Source organism: Candida albicans, chromosome 2 (assembly GCF_000182965.3).
Source record: "Candida albicans SC5314 chromosome 2, complete sequence".
Classification (NCBI taxonomy): Eukaryota; Fungi; Ascomycota; class Pichiomycetes; order Serinales; family Debaryomycetaceae; genus Candida; species Candida albicans.
The window spans coordinates 1,245,931-1,261,888 of NC_032090.1; the positions used below are offsets into that span (position 1 = coordinate 1,245,931).

Here is a 15,958-nt window from a genome sequence, read left to right on the forward strand (position 1 = left end):
TTCTTTTTTAATTTGTTTTTCGTTTTTCGTTTTCTTCAACTGTCCAATTCCTTCACGATTGAGTTGTGTCAATTCTAGTAAACATGTCACAGACTTTAAAAAAGAGAGGCGGTAATAGCAGCGGCAGGAAATCGCCAACAACTTCTAACATTGAATTTGATGATAAGAAAACTGAGTTCGATTTGAATGCAATTGTTCCTCCAAAAGAACCAGAGTATAAATACTTGGCAGCTCTAACTTTGGTAACCCTTCTAGCAATTTACACTAGATTCACAAAACTAGGCACTCCAAATAAAGTTGTTTTTGATGAAGTCCATTTTGGTAAGTTTGCGTCCTACTATTTAGAACGTACTTATTTCTTTGATTTGCACCCACCTTTTGCCAAATTGTTAATTGCATTTGTTGGGTGGCTTATTGGCTACGATGGTAAATTTAAATTTGAAGCCATTGGTGACTCTTACATTGAAAATAATGTTCCATATATTGCATACAGATCTTTACTGGCTATTCAAGGTGCCGCAATTGTCCCAATTATGTTTTTAACCATGAAAACTTTAGGGTTCTCCGTTGCAGCTTGTTTGTTTTCTAGTATAATTGTGTGCTTTGATAACGCCCAAGTCACTGATTCAAGATTGATTTTGTTAGATGCTACATTAATTCTCAGTGTTGCATTGACTATATTTTCGTATTCCAAGTTTTCAACATTTAGAAAACAGTCATTTTCTTCGAAATGGTGGACCTGGTTGTTAGCCACAGGGGTATCTTTATCATGTGTTATCTCCACGAAATACGTTGGTGTTTTCACATATCTTACCATTGGTATTGCTGTTATTCACGAATTATGGATCTTGTTAGATTATAGGAAAGGGTTGACTTTGCAAGAATTTGCAAAACACTTTTTTGCCAGATTATGGGCTCTTATAATTGTTCCATTCTGCATTTATTTGTATTGGTTCTACTTACATTTTGCCATTTTGACTAGATCTGGCCCAGGTGATGCATTCATGTCTAGTGAATTTCAAGAAACTTTGTTGGAGTCGCCATTAGCTGCTCACTCCAAACCAGTGCAATATTTTGATCAAATTACTATCAAGCACAAAGATACTGGTGCATTTTTGCACTCACACCAACACGAGTATCCATTGCGTTACGAGGATGGAAGAATTTCTTCCAATGGACAACAAGTTACTTGTGTAGTACAGGAAAATGCTGCCAATGATCCAAACAACCAATGGGAAATAGTTCCAACTCTGGAAGGAGCCAACAAAGGCACCAAAGTTTACACAAATGACATTGTCAGATTTAGACACGTTGGTACCGGTGGTTATTTATTAACTCACGATGTGGCTTCACCTTTGAAACCAACCAATGAAGAGTTTACTGTTGTTTATGACGACGTTGCCCAACAACGTTACAATGAGACATTATTTAGATTGAGATTGCATGTTCCAGGTTCAAACCCAAAGAAAGAAAAGAATAAAAAAGAGATCAAAACGTTAGCAACTGACTTGAGAATTTTACATGTTGATACTGTGGTAGCTATGTGGACCCATAATGATGAATTATTACCAGAATGGGCTTTCAACCAACAAGAAGTCAGTGGTAATAAAAAAATCCCAGATAAGGACAATATTTGGAATTTCGATTTGATCACCAATTTGCAAAGCACCGATCCAAGAAACCAGTATGTTCCTAAAAAAGTCAAGACTTTACCATTTTTAAGAAAGTGGTGGGAATTACAAATGTTAATGTTCCATCATAACAATCAATTATCATCAGAACATCCATTTGCAACACAACCTGGTGAATGGCCTTTGGCATTATCTGGGGTTTCCTTCTACAACGACAACACCGAGAAAAAACAGATTTTCTTTATTGGAAACATCATTGGGTTCTGGTTAGAAGTTTGTTTCTTGTCGATTTATATCGGTATTTTATTGGCTGATCAAATAACACGTCGTCGTAACGTACACGTGTTAAGCGACAGAGCAAGATCAAGATTGTACAACACTTTGGGATTTTTGTTTGTTGGCTGGGCTGCCCATTACTTGCCATTCTTCTTGATGAACCGTCAAAAGTTTTTGCATCATTACTTACCAGCACACTTGGTGGCTGCATTGTTTTCTGGTGGACTTGTTGAATTCATTTGCTCCAACAACTCAGCTAGACCAAATGGCAAGCCTGTTGGGGTCAACAAGTACAAGATTATTGCTGTTGTTGCTGCTTGTTCTACTGCTATTATCTGGTTCTTCTTCTATTTCAGACCGCTTACTTATGGTGATGTTTACTTGACTCCTGAGGAAGTTAAAGCTAGACAATGGTTAGACATCAAGTTGCATTATGGTAAATAAAAGTAGTATGTTTACTATATTGACTATCACTGTTTTTGTTTATAGCCTGTATTTGCATTTGTTTTCTTTGTATATGTAAAGTTAAAATAATAAAAAAAAAAAAGCGATTACTATCATTAAAAGTCTAATTGAATACAATTGTGGATATTTGTACCACGGCTTTTCGTTGAGCTTATTTTAATTTTTCTGTTGATCTTCAACAATATTAAATCGTCATACGTGAAGAGGAAGCACGTTCTATTTAAAGATATCTTCTCTTTTCATAAAAAATAAAAATCATCTCCAGTAGGGTTGTTCTTAATACTACAGTCATGTCAATTAAATCATACTTAACAAATTTAAGACAACAATTGAAGTCCAAGTCCTTGAACTCCCCACTTACCGTTGTCACTGGTAATCAGTCAGCTGACATGGATTCAGTTGTTAGTGCTTTAACTTTTGCTTATTTTTCCAATTTGCATAGTAAACAGTACATAATTCCATTGATTAATATCCCTAGAAGAGACTTGAAATTAAGAAGAGATATAGTAACGTTATTAGATTACTATTCTATAACCGAGGATCTTTTGTTTTTTGTAGAAGATTTTCAAAACATTGTCAAGGAATCAGATCAAATATTGATCAATTTGGTTGATCACAACAACATCCAAGGAGATGAACTACACGAAGCATTTGGAGCCGGAAAACTTAAAGTGGTAGGAATTATTGACCACCATGAGGATGAAGGACAATTTGTTGAATCGCAACCAAGAATTATACGTACTTGTGGGTCAAACTCCAGTTTAGTTTTCAATTATTTTTACAATGAATTCTTTAAAAGTAATACCTCAAAATTCTTAGAAACTCAACTTGAAGCTATAAAGTTATTGTTGGGACCGTTGCTCATTGACACTTCCGGTATGACTCAAAAAGTCGAAGAACCAGATACGGAAGCCTTTTCCATTTACCAAAAAGCATTAGAAGGAGATGAAAAATTTATACAGTTGTTTGCAAATTCTGGAGATAAAGATCCATACACCAACTACTATTCTACTTTAAAGGCAGCTAAGAAAGATGTCTCAGGATTCAAATTTGTTGATCTTTTGCGTAAGGACTACAAACAATTTACATTTGATAGTGGTGACAGAGTTGGGTTCAGTTCAGTCACTAAGGCATTCAAATGGATTGTGGCCAATTACTCCAAGGAAGAAATCGGAAAAACATTGATCAAAACACTTGAAGAGAACAATATTGATTTATTGATTATTGGAACTCATTTCACTCGGAAGGACAATGACAAGTACACAAGAGAATTCGGTTACTATTACAAAAAGCTGGAAAACGAAAAATTCAACAATTTGCACAATTTGGCAGAAACAAAATTGCAACTCAATAATGAAGTTTATGGAGCCGACAAGATTGTATCAACAGTTGAAACCTTAAGCAGCCACGGTAACTTCAAAGTATTTAACCAAGGAAATATAAGTGCGTCAAGAAAGCAAGTTGTTCCAATTGTAAAGGAGATTCTTGAAAATTGATAACCTTAGGTGTAGCTTAGATAACTAATTAAATAATTATCAGTACCAATTGATACACTTCTCATAGAAACCGGCATTAAACTGTTTATGGTCTTTATATCATTCAAAAACAGCTTTGCAACTTCTGGATACGGCACATCCAAAGTTTCATAAGATTCTTCTTTAGACACATTGTCCGCACATAGTACTTTGAGTGCATTATGACATATTTTCCCATCAATCACCACATTTAAGCCTAGGCTCATAATCCAGATAAATTTACTTTGAGCTTCAACTTCTATTTTGAATTTCCTCACAGCAGAAAAGTTGATTTTATCCAAAATGATATTATAAATAAACAATCCAGGACGGTACTGCTCTTTATGGATAGCATTTCCACTCTCAAACTGTAGCTCGACACACCATTTAAAAATTTTCAAAGTACCCTGAAACATTTCACCAAGTAGTTGACCACATTTGTTGCAAGTGATTGAGTCTTGAATTTTGACGATGTTCCTGTTAGATTTCTCTAGTAGATAGTAAGAGCCGATGATAATAGTTTTATTGTCTGGTTTTAGTATACCTTTGTATTCTTTCTTATGCTTCTCGTAGTTCTCTGGCTTGTGGCAGTGCCAAAAATCCATCATCTCATACCATTGTTCTGATGGCATATCTTTAAAATCATACTGAGATGAATCAATCAATTCACTGTTGCAATTCTTACATACAAATATGAATTTATGATTTCTACCTATTTTCGGAGTTTGTGAAAGGTCTTTACATGACCATTTTTCAATAGCTTGATCAGTAAACGGTACAGTAGAGTCAAGTCGTTTTTCATGTATTTTGACTCCAAATGATACGGTGTTATTTGCTAACTTCAATCCTGTTATGCTTGCTTGTGAAGCTTTACATGGTAGATGAACGTCAATAGGTGGGCTGTTTTTTAGCTCAATGGAGAGCAATTCTCCAGCAATACTAATTCGATTTATTTCATCAATGTTGAAACCACTTTGGACATCTAGAGCTACTGATATTGAATTTAAACGTGGCAAGTATTCTGAAAAATACATTTTTTTGCTATTACAGAGATGATGACGAAGAGGTTTGTAGATTTTTTTTCTCTCTTTTTCCGTCTTCCCATTACGATCTTCATTTTATCTCATTAAATCGTAGACCATAATAAACGCGTTCCAAATTTGTTCAGGATATTTTTTTTTTGTTTTTTATTTTTGTTGTTTCTATCATAATCGATACCTACCATGTCATATGTGATGGACGAAACAGAAGAAGGAATAAATATAGATAATACACAACATGATTTAGAACTTGATAGAGACTCCTCGACCCAACAGCCTGCACAGACACACGAAGATGATGGTGATTTGCTTGGGTTGGACAAACCAATCAAACTAAAAACGCGTGCCAAAATAGCTAAAGTTGATAATCAGAGAATTTTCAACCACAATGGTATACCCTTACTTGTGAAAACACATTCCAAATTGTTAAGAACACTTAAGAAGAATGATAAAAACTTCTATTCAGAACCAAGAAGCTCAATATCAAAAAGCCAGAAATTTGAGCACGAGTATGAGAACTTGAGTTCAGTATTGCAATTCTATCAATTGTGGTGTCATGGCTTGTTTCCAAAGGCAACTTTTAAAGATTGTATCCACTTAATTCGAGCACTCGGTGCTAGGTCACCACAACTCAGATTGTATAGAAGAGAATTAATAGCAGCCGAATTGCATAAATTAAAGGTTGCCAAGGGAATAATAGCTGATGAAAATCAAGACGCACCAAGTATCCCAGAGGAAGAGAATACAACGGATCCTAGTAATGAGGAATGGAATTCTATGCATATGTCAGCTTTAGTACCAGGTTCTTCAAACAAAAACGGTCTCTTTGTGGATTCTAACAGTAATGAAGACTTTGAAACAACAAATGAGGTGAATGCTGCTGCTAGTTTAGCGGACAAGGACGCTTTATCCACCGATGATAAGGCTGAACAAACAAATGCTATCACTTCCGACACACACAACAATGATGTCGACTCCGATGACCCTTTTAGTGACGATGATGATATAAATATAGATGCTCATACTGAAAATTTGCATCCAGCTTCCGGTACACAACATCAAGACCGTCCCAAGGAAACAACCGAAGAAAATGAGGACTTGGAATTAGAACTAATGAGAGAGTACGGCGCATAAATTCTTTAAGTTCGTGTATATATCTCATGTACATATATATATTTTTCTATATGTACTGGCATGATTAAAAATATTTGAAACCAAGTCATTATCGATATCTTTGTACAAATTTACAGAAAACAAAGCAATAAGAAACCCCCCACTCCGTAAATAAACATCCGAAAACCTCTTGTCCACCACTGTACTTTTTTTCTTAACAAGTACAGAATTGTTCCTGAAAAATGGCAATAATATCCCTCGATTATAAAAAGAGTTTCCTCTCAAATTCTTGTACTCTATCCCAAACTCAGACATGAATGCCTTGTAATGAATAGAACTTTCAAAATGTTGCGTGGTAAAGTTAGTACCACAAAATCCAATAACTCGTGTCATGAATTCGTCATGTACGTTTTTGCGTTTGGTCAATTTATTAAAGTGTTGGAACGATTCTGCTTCCACATTATCTGCATGACCCGGAAAGAACTCTTTTGCTATCAGATACGGCTCGGCAATCCGTATTTCAAGAATATAAACCAATTCAAACTGATAATTTGTTGCCAAAATCCTGCACAACACCGAACCTGCTTTCTTCATGGATCCCACTGAAAATAAGAATTGCCACAAATCTCTTTCTTTGATAAGTGCATTCGAAAGCTCTTCATTCTCAAGTTCATTTGAGGTGACACCCAGTTTAATACTACTGGGACCATACTTTATAAACCGATAATTATTATTTTGTGAGTACCTCCCCCCTGAACCGTCTTTCTCAAATACCAAAGAAGATTTACTGCTAGTTGCTCTGCCAATTTGCTTTTGCAAGTCTTTCAAGTCTTCATTCACATACACAAAATCTGTATTATTAGTTCTTGCAGAGTATCCACTGAATTTGAACATTATTTCTGACAAAGGGGTTTCTAACAAACTCATGATTTCTTTACTTGCAGATTCTAATACGGAACAGTTCTCTTCGTTAAAGTTGTCTTTTGAAAACCTGTCAAATATTGATAAAACTCCAACCACCTCTTGGGTGGATGTGATCAAGGGAACTCCACACCAAAAACGGATATAAGGAGAACTAGTTACCAATGGATTGGCTCGAGTCCTCCAATCCTTTGTGGCATCCAATAATAAAAAATACCCCTGTGAGAGTATGGCATGTGAGTCAATTGCGATGCATCTTGGCACGTAGCTAGTATTTAACATGGTTTCAATTTTAAAGTGGCACTTGTAGTTGTCAATCATTGACAAAGCAACCCCTGGTACCTGAAATGTTTTCCGCAACTTTGAAAGTGATCGTTTAAAAATTGTCATTTCATGCCAATGTGGTAATTCAATAAACTGTGATACAGCATTTAACCTTGACGGTTCATTATAACTTTCTGGAGGTTTCATATAACCGTTATTTAGCATGCACGGAGGACATGGGACTTTGGACAAATTCCATTTGCCTTTAGAATAAGCATCAATAAAGTGTGATTTGGTCAGTATAATGGGTGTTAACAACAAATCCTTAGATGAAATGGCTATTAAATTTAGCTGTGGTGTTTTCAAAATGCTCAACTGTGAAGAATTTGAAGTAGTTCCTGTAATTGGCAGTTTTCTGAACTTTTTATTATGGTGACTTGCATCTCTGGAACTTCTACCAATCATGAGATTTAATGTTCTTGATTCACAAACGAGAGGCTCTATGACTAAAGCCCTAATAGATGTTCAATCAAATGAAAGTGTTTCAACAAGTTTCTTCAAAGAAAAGTTTGTTGTAAGTGCATAAGATCGTAGTTCTTGCAGAATTCTATCCCATAGATGTATAAGGCACCTCCTTTTTTTTTTTTGCAACATTCAAAAGTTATGCAATAATCTCCGCTCTTACACCGAATATAGTATTATTTTTATTATGCTTCATATTCTATACAGCCTATTTAGCATCTTCCATGTTGACATCCTTGTCCTTGTCGTTATTGTCTTCTTTGCTTTCATCAATCTTTTCCAAATCCGTACTGGCTTCTGCCTTAGCTCTATCGGCGGCCTCCCTTTCTTGTCTTGCCTTTTCTTCTTCCAAAGATAATCTCAATGCCATTGCCAAATCTGGGTCCATGTTTGGATCAATGATATCTCCAGCACCACCAGCACCACCAAAAAAGTCCATATCACCACCCGAGACGCCAGCACCGAATCCACCGTCCTCGACCAATATTGGAGATGAAGCAACAACCTCATACAATAATCTGGGCCCTGGGGATATTGTAACAAGATGTGAATTATCGTGGTTATTTATAGTTGACTGAAATCTTTCTAATTTGGCAGTGTTGACACCTTCTTCACCAAAATTTATGATGTCTACAGCCACATTATTCTTCTTCATTTTTTTAGCTAATTTTTCCAATTCTTTCTCGGACTCCTTTATAGGGCTTCCAACAAATATAATGATTCTTTGCTGTTGGACCTTATTTTGACGGTGTTTCAATGCCAATGCTGCTACTTGGATTCCGCTCGAAAAGTTATTTTCACCTTGAATTTTGGTTTCATGAACACCAGCCAATATTTTACCAAAATCAGTTGTCAAGGTAGATAATACTTGAGGACCACTACCACCGTAGGCTAATAATCCGACTGTATTTTCAGGGTTTGAATTAATTTTATTTTGAAAAATGAATTCCGTTGCAGTTAATTGTGCTTCATATCTAGATGTCAAAAAGTCACCATTCCTCATATACTCAGAGTTGTCAATGGCAATCATAGTAGCCTCAAGAACCATTTTTGTTTCTTTAATATAATACTGTACGTTTTAGGGATAGGGTAAAGAATTGAAAATCAACACTGTTGAAAAGGGTGTATTTGGTGAAACTGATTAAAATTGCCACTGATTTTGAGAATCAATTCTCAGAACAACAGAAAAGTAAAACCGAAGAAAAAAAAAAATTGTGTGTGTAGAAATCTCTACAAAGATGATAGTTTATATGCAGTTTTATGACAAAGTAGTTCTCTCTCTTTTTTTTGTTTCAATTCCAATTGACATAACACGTCCAAGAACTGCTCATATATCAGACTGTTCCCGGATGACCTTAAACTATGAATTATACTAAAAAACAGAAGGAGGCAATATTAAATCATCTTAGATTGGAGAGAGCAAAAGTAGCGAAACGGAATGAAATATCCAAGAAGAAATTAGCAGACCAAACTTCCCAAAAGGTACTACGAAGATTGAATGGAGTCAGTGTAACGTTATGGGATATCAAATTGAAAGACATATTTCAAGTGGAAAGATCAAAGAAACTAGTTGCCAAAAACCTAGTCAGAGACGTGCAGGACATGAGGCGAAAACTACTACTTGAACAAAAGAAAAGTCCACTGAAGACAACACACACAAGCACCACTTAACAAACTGATCATCGTCCACCTTCACTCCCTTCTCCAAAACTTTGAAAGACCAGCACTTTTAGTTTTCTATTACAATCTCACTTTTATGCAATAATTTATTCAAATATTTAAAAATTTATAAATGTAATCTAAAATAATATACAAAATTAATGGTTTAACATCATCAAACAATCGAACACCAGAATTGAATGTATACAAGGTTATTTTTTTTTTCTGTTTTGTGTTTCTGGTGAACTTATGCGTCTTCAGGAATGTCATCATGGAAATATTTCCCTTCTGTAGTTTCTGCAATGATTCCTGCTCTAATACACCAGTCACCAAATGGCTCGTTTTCGTTTCTTTCCAAGCTCCATCTTTTGAATAAAGGTTTCAAAATGTCCAAAATCTCATCTTCTTTGATGGAATATCTATAAATCTTATTCAATCTTTGACCATGATGACCACCTCCCAACATTAAATTGTATGCCCCATATGCTTTACCAACCAATGCAACTTCAGCAACCCAAGGCCTAGCACAACCATTTGGACAACCAGTCATTCTCATCACTATCGAGTCATGTCTCAAACCATATTCTTCTAAAGCTTCTTCCAACTTGGTAATCAAAACCGGCAAGTATCTTTCAGATTCGGCCATAGCTAAACCACATGTTGGGAAGGCAACACATGCTGCAGAAGATTTTCTTAAAGCAGAAAAGTCAGTATTGTCCAATTTATACTGAGCTAACAATTTTTTCACTTCATCCAAATCTTGATCAGAAACATTGGATATAAGAATATGCTGGTTACCAGTCAATCTGAATTCTCCTGATCTATTTCCTGACTTCAAGAATTCAGCGATCTTACGCAAACCAGTTTTCTGCGGCAATTCTGGGGTATTTTCAATTCTACCATTTTCGATGAATGCAGTGAAATGGTTGTATCCTAATTCATCCTTGCACCAGCCAAAATAGTCAATGTTTGATTCAATCTTGAATGGTCTTGGCTCGTCAAATTTATAGCCCAACAATTCCTCAACTTTTGCTTTAAAGACATCAACACCAAGGTCATCAATGGTATACTTCAATCTAGCATGCTTTCTATTTGTTCTATCACCAAAGTCTCTCTGCACCAACATGATCTTTTCACAAGCAATGTGAACTTGGTCTTTGGATACATAACCCAACATAGACCCAGTTCTAGGATATGTCTTTTTATTATTATGTGTAGAACCCATACCACCACCAGCTAAAACGTTAAAACCAACCACTTCATTGTCTTCAACAATAGCTATCAAACCCACATCATGGGCATAAACATCAACATCATTGTATGGTGGAACTGTTATAACAATCTTGAACTTTCTAGGTAAATATGTGACTCCATATTGTGGTTCCACATCAGCCAAGACATTACCAGCAACCAAGGTTTTCTTTTTAGTTGGTCCTTCTTTACGGTTTTCCCAAGCTTCTCTGTAGCCAGGTTTATCACCAGCATCATCACCTTGTAACCAAATTTCATGATATGCTGTTGTCTTTGGTAACAAAAATTCAGAAATCAAAGCCCCGATTTGAGAAACTTGACCATGAACCTTAGCATTATGTGGTAAAGCTGAAACCATAACATTTCTGTTAACATCCCCACAAGCAGCCAATGTATCCATCAATGCTGAGTTCATGCCTCTGATTGCTGGTTTCAAGTCGTGCTTGACCACACCATGCAATTGGAAAGTAGCCCTGGTGGTCAATTTCAACGTACCATTACCTCTTTCATCAGCCAACTCGTCCATTTTCAAGTATTGGTCTGGAGTAGCAATACCACCTGGTAAACGAACACGCACCATAAAAGTGTAAGCTGGTTCGAGACCTTGAGCTTTACGCTCATCTCTAATATCACGATCATCTTGCATATAGATACCATGGAATTTTGTCAACTGTTGATCAACCGCAGAAATGGCACCAGTGGATTGATCGTTTAATCCTTCAACAATCGTACCTCTAAGATAATCTGAACCAATCTTCATATCTTCATTTGTAATTGGTTTTGGTTCTTCAACACCTTCAACATTGTCAACACCTAATGCGGCCCAGATCTTTGGAATCCATTCGTTGAAACCAGTAGAAAACCCATCTGCATCTTGGTCGTCACCTAATCCAATATCTGCCAATTCAACACCACCATAAAGTTTTAACTTGGCAAACAAGTCCTTGGCAGGTTTGTTATAGTAATGTTTGTCTTCTTTTCTTGGCCAGTACTGGGAGTCACCTAAACCAAAAACAGAAAACCTGATACCAGATAAATCCAAATCTGTGGTGTTTTTAACACCGTCCCAGAATTGTTTACCATTAGTAGGAAATTCCCCTTGTCCCGATGTTGAAGTTATAAAAACAACATTAGTTTCAGTAGGCAAGTCTTCAACTGACAAGTCATCCATTTGTAAAACAACAGACTTCAAACCTCTACCCAAAGCTTGTCTATTAACTTTTTTAGCAACGGCTTCTGCATTTCCCCCATCAGAAGCAAATGCAACAGTCAAAGGTGGACCGGATAACCCTTGTAACAATTGGGCGAATGATTCGTCTGCAATCTTAGATTGTTTGGTTTTTGCCTCGGTGTTAGCATTAGCAGTCAAGTTTCTAGACAACAATGGGTCCTTAGATGCCAACAAAGTCAATTTGTTTTCTCTTTCTAAAAAGTCTGATAACTGCTTTCTTAAATTGGAAGAATCCAATTTGAATGCATCGGCTTCATTTTGAACTCTTGGGTTGTATCTGTACAACGGCCAGTATCCACTGTCAACAGCTTTCTTGGTCTCTTGTAAAACAGTTAAGGTATTGTCTAATTCGCTGTTGTATGGCAAGTATGCCAACACAATTGAAGGACCGTTAAACTTTTCTGCTTCAATAAAAGCCTGTAATACCTGAGTGTAAGATGAATAGATGGCAACTGAGGCAACATAACAGTCCCCATAATTCATTGCATATAAACCAACATCTTTTTTACGAGAACCATTAATGGCCTTGTCGGAAGATTTTTCTGAATATGGTTCAGAATCAATAATCAACATGTTTATGTTCTTCCCGGAGGTTATCACATTGTGAACACCAGATGACCCCAAATCGTAAGACCAAGCATCAGAACCAATCAACCAATTTTTTTCTGTCGTGAAATGTCTAGATAAAGCTAGCAATTCGCGAGCAGTGGTAGTTGTTTCGTCTGTTTTCAACAAATCTACTATTTCGACTGGCAATCTATTTTCTACTTCACCACTGTCTTGTATTTGCACTAGCCATTGAGAAAGAAGTTCAATCAACTTACCATTATCTACTGAATGGAAGGAGTTTTCTTTTATAGATTTTTGGACCAATGAAACCAAATTTTCTTGTTGTTCTTGATCAAACAAAAAGGAACCAAAACCAAATTCTGGATTGACTTCAAGACCAGCATTAGCAGCTTGGAACTCATTCAACACTTTCAAATTGGTCAGATTGATTTGCTGTAATACTTTAAGATAAGCCTGTTCTAAATTATGGGCTTCTGAGACTGCTTCTAAATAATCCTCATACTTCTTCTTTGAAGATTTGGTAGCCAATACGGTATTCACCTTACCAAAAGATAAGTTTTGTTTAGGGTTATCAGATCTAGTGTTAGCCAACAATTGTGAAATAGCAGCAGTATAATCTGTGACAAAACCAAAAGTTGCAGACACAATTTTTGTGAAGTTCTTCAAAGCTTGATATTTGGAATATTCTGAGAAAAAATCAAGCAATAATGGTGCAAATGTAACAATTGGAGTGGTAGATTGTTGTACAATAGAGATTGTTTGAACACTCGAAGGAATGATATTAAGCAAATGCTGCAATTGGAAAGGCTTGTAAATTTTGATATTGATCAACAAGGCATTCTCTTTGTTGGCAGCATTAACCAATTCATCGTTTAACTGACCCAAAAACAAAACAGCATCTTTTTGACTCGAAGCTTTGTTTACAACTTCAAATGGTTTGACATTGAACTTCGAGACAATGGAATCCAATGACAAATTTTCCAACTTCTCTAACAAAACTCCCTCAGATAATTTAATTGACTTCTTTGATTGATAATCAGTTGGAGCAAAAAAATGGAAAACAGAAGTATTCAATTTGGTGGCCAAGTTATAGGCCAAGTTGGCATAAGTGTAAGCTTCTTGAGACGTTTGCGAAACCAAAACTGGATACTGTAGGTCTCTTAATGCGGTAACAATTGCGTAATCAAAATTATTCAACTCAATATGAGAAACTATCTTATTTGTTTGGAAAACTTCTGATGAAAAGGATGGCAAGTTCTTCAAAAGAGTGACACCATCAGTGGTGACAGTAACAACTTCGGTTTCAGCATCCTCGTTATCAACGTCGTTCGATTGCGATACATATTGTTGTACACTAGAATATGGTTCATTTGAATTTAACAATGTGATTTTTTCCAGGAACAAATTTGTGAATGTTGACTCAACAGATTTGGCAGGTTGTGTAACAAACACTGTACCTCCAATATTCTTCACTACCTTTGCAATAGCTTCTTCCTGACGTAAACTCATTAGAACTCTATTAGTATTATATGATGGTAGTGAGTCTATTATTAGAAAAACTTCAAGGCAAAGGAAAATTTTTTTTTTTGGGTCAATCTATCTATGGATCTATCTTGGTATATATGTATATATGGATAAATGTTAGTCAATTATATTTTAGTGGAGATGATATGATTATGTACAGGTTGAAAATATATTGCGACCTGGCACGTGAGTAATGCGTAATATAAAAAATTGTTTCTTTGATTGGTTTAAGTATACGAGCATAGTGAAAATTGAGAAATTCTCACATGTGGCTAATCAGCAATTTCCACGACGGGATTTGAAGGATTAATACTCTCTTTTTTTTTTTTTTTTCTCCCATCACCAGAAACACCAATGGAAATAAAAAGTGAGGATTTGCAGCAATCCTAACACACCTGAAACGTACGAGATTTCTAGTTAGTCTAAATTAAGAGGCAAGAATCTATGTACAGACCCCGTCAAATGGAAATTAAACAAAATGACGAAATACCTACAGATTAGAAATTATGAAAACCCATTAATCGTTTAACTTTAAATAATACAGCCCAATATATATAGATATATGTAAGTATACATTTGTGACTGTTAGCGACGTCTATTAGGAGCCCGTTTCCAAGCAGCGTGATCTTTTGGTCGGTAGTTTAGCGTACCAATACAAGAAGTATACGGCACTAAATGGTTATAGGCTTCTTTACCATTAGTAGGCGATTTAATGTTTGTATAAGCTTTGTAAACACTGAGGGGAGTCCATTCAACGTCTCTATCTGACTTTTTCCTTATTGATCTGGGTATTTCTGGTGGTAGTGGAGATTGTCCATTTAGAAACATGTCTTGTATAACAAATTCTTCGCGTATTGTTTTCCTCACTGCATCACTCACTGTTTTCGGTTCCAAACTCGCTACTCGCACATTAATTGTGTTCAAAAGGTCAACTGATACACCCGATTCGTCATTTGGCCATTCGTATATTGGTGAAGTAACAAAATCTTCATAGTTGGAAGTCACGTGACAAGGTGATTTAACTAACAGTAGAACCAGAACCAGCAGCGTGGTAGTTGTGGTAATGGTGGCTGCTGTATTGACTTGTGCTGGACTTTGATTTAGAAAGTCATCATTCTCTTCGTTGTAAATATAAGATTGGGGTTGAAATTGCTCAATAGGTATACCGGTTTCCTGTAATTCGTGCTGTAGTAGTAACAAATCGTGTTCACAGTTTTCCGAGCTAAACAAGTTTGCTGCTGCATTATCAAACTCTCTACTTGATTCAATATTTCCTATGCTGTTGTTGTTTTCCCTTTCAAGGACATTCTCAAGGAAAGTTGAGTAGTCAATACTCTCTTGGAATACCAATTCTTCTGACGACTTGTTGTAGCGGTTAGAAGTTGTAACTGCGTGATGGGTGTTCTGCTCTACAAATCCTATAAGATCAGTTGTGTCTGTATCGTACTCGGAAGAAAATGATGGCCTTAGCAGCTGGTGTGTTTGGTTTGAAATGGCAGGGGATACATCTATTTCGCTATTTTCAAACGCATGTGCTGTTAAACTGTGGCAGGTTAGGTACTCTAATTCGGAATTTGTAAAGTCAACATTCAGTTGGTTATTCGGTATTTCATTTGGTGCTTCTTCAAGTATATTACTAATATTGTCAGGCTTAACACTTCTAGTTCTTTTTGAACCCTGGTTAGAAATTGTATACTCTTGCAAATTCAATTCTTCATCAAAATTTAGCACCATTTTCTTCCCCAAAGAAAACAACCAAACTAATAGACCAGCTCACTATTTGGTATTTTCTCTTTCTTTTTATTCTTTGGTGTCTGTTCGAATTGTTGATGCAAGGACTGACAGCTATCAGGCTTAACTGTTGAAAACTTCTGAAAGTTTAATCCAAATAATGATAGCGGTAACGATCAAAAATGAAAAAAAAAATGGTTAGTAATTAGGACAAAAGCAATATCAGGTACTGGTGAATATCGAAAA

At 36.0% G+C, this 15,958-nt stretch overlaps 9 protein-coding genes across 9 annotated transcripts; 4 read left to right on the plus strand and 5 right to left on the minus strand. All coding sequences in view use genetic code 12, as the record gives it.

Annotated features, from left to right (window-relative positions):
• Positions 1-83: 83 nt before the first annotated feature.
• On the plus strand, positions 84-2,351 carry PMT4 (dolichyl-phosphate-mannose-protein mannosyltransferase; the record flags this gene model as incomplete). The annotated part of the gene is made up of 1 exon (XM_709187.2): positions 84-2,351. One exon carries the CDS (start codon positions 84-86, stop codon positions 2,349-2,351), a length of 2,268 nt encoding a protein of 755 aa, XP_714280.2.
• A 311-nt stretch (positions 2,352-2,662) lies between these two features.
• Positions 2,663-3,868, plus strand: CAALFM_C206110WA (exopolyphosphatase; the record flags this gene model as incomplete). Its single annotated transcript, XM_709185.1, has 1 exon — positions 2,663-3,868. One exon carries the CDS (start codon positions 2,663-2,665, stop codon positions 3,866-3,868), a length of 1,206 nt encoding a protein of 401 aa, XP_714278.1.
• Positions 3,869-3,873: 5 nt separating this feature from the next.
• Positions 3,874-4,920, minus strand: CAALFM_C206120CA (putative polyadenylation protein; the record flags this gene model as incomplete). Its single annotated transcript, XM_709184.1, has 1 exon — positions 3,874-4,920. The coding sequence occupies one exon, from the start codon at positions 4,918-4,920 to the stop codon at positions 3,874-3,876; it is 1,047 nt and encodes a 348-aa protein (XP_714277.1).
• A 189-nt stretch (positions 4,921-5,109) lies between these two features.
• Positions 5,110-6,060, plus strand: CSM3 (Csm3p; the record flags this gene model as incomplete). Its single annotated transcript, XM_709183.1, has 1 exon — positions 5,110-6,060. One exon carries the CDS (start codon positions 5,110-5,112, stop codon positions 6,058-6,060), a length of 951 nt encoding a protein of 316 aa, XP_714276.1.
• A 24-nt stretch (positions 6,061-6,084) lies between these two features.
• CAALFM_C206140CA (uncharacterized protein) lies at positions 6,085-7,689 on the minus strand (the record flags this gene model as incomplete). Its single annotated transcript, XM_709182.2, has 1 exon — positions 6,085-7,689. One exon carries the CDS (start codon positions 7,687-7,689, stop codon positions 6,085-6,087), a length of 1,605 nt encoding a protein of 534 aa, XP_714275.1.
• Positions 7,690-7,954: 265 nt separating this feature from the next.
• RPN10 (proteasome regulatory particle base subunit) lies at positions 7,955-8,794 on the minus strand (the record flags this gene model as incomplete). The annotated part of the gene is made up of 1 exon (XM_709180.1): positions 7,955-8,794. One exon carries the CDS (start codon positions 8,792-8,794, stop codon positions 7,955-7,957), a length of 840 nt encoding a protein of 279 aa, XP_714273.1.
• Positions 8,795-9,108: 314 nt separating this feature from the next.
• CAALFM_C206160WA (uncharacterized protein) lies at positions 9,109-9,417 on the plus strand (the record flags this gene model as incomplete). Its single annotated transcript, XM_709179.1, has 1 exon — positions 9,109-9,417. The coding sequence occupies one exon, from the start codon at positions 9,109-9,111 to the stop codon at positions 9,415-9,417; it is 309 nt and encodes a 102-aa protein (XP_714272.1).
• A 235-nt stretch (positions 9,418-9,652) lies between these two features.
• ECM17 (sulfite reductase (NADPH) subunit beta) lies at positions 9,653-13,966 on the minus strand (the record flags this gene model as incomplete). Its single annotated transcript, XM_709177.2, has 1 exon — positions 9,653-13,966. The coding sequence occupies one exon, from the start codon at positions 13,964-13,966 to the stop codon at positions 9,653-9,655; it is 4,314 nt and encodes a 1,437-aa protein (XP_714270.2).
• A 600-nt stretch (positions 13,967-14,566) lies between these two features.
• On the minus strand, positions 14,567-15,715 carry FGR12 (Fgr12p; the record flags this gene model as incomplete). The annotated part of the gene is made up of 1 exon (XM_706379.1): positions 14,567-15,715. One exon carries the CDS (start codon positions 15,713-15,715, stop codon positions 14,567-14,569), a length of 1,149 nt encoding a protein of 382 aa, XP_711471.1.
• Positions 15,716-15,958: the final 243 nt, after the last annotated feature.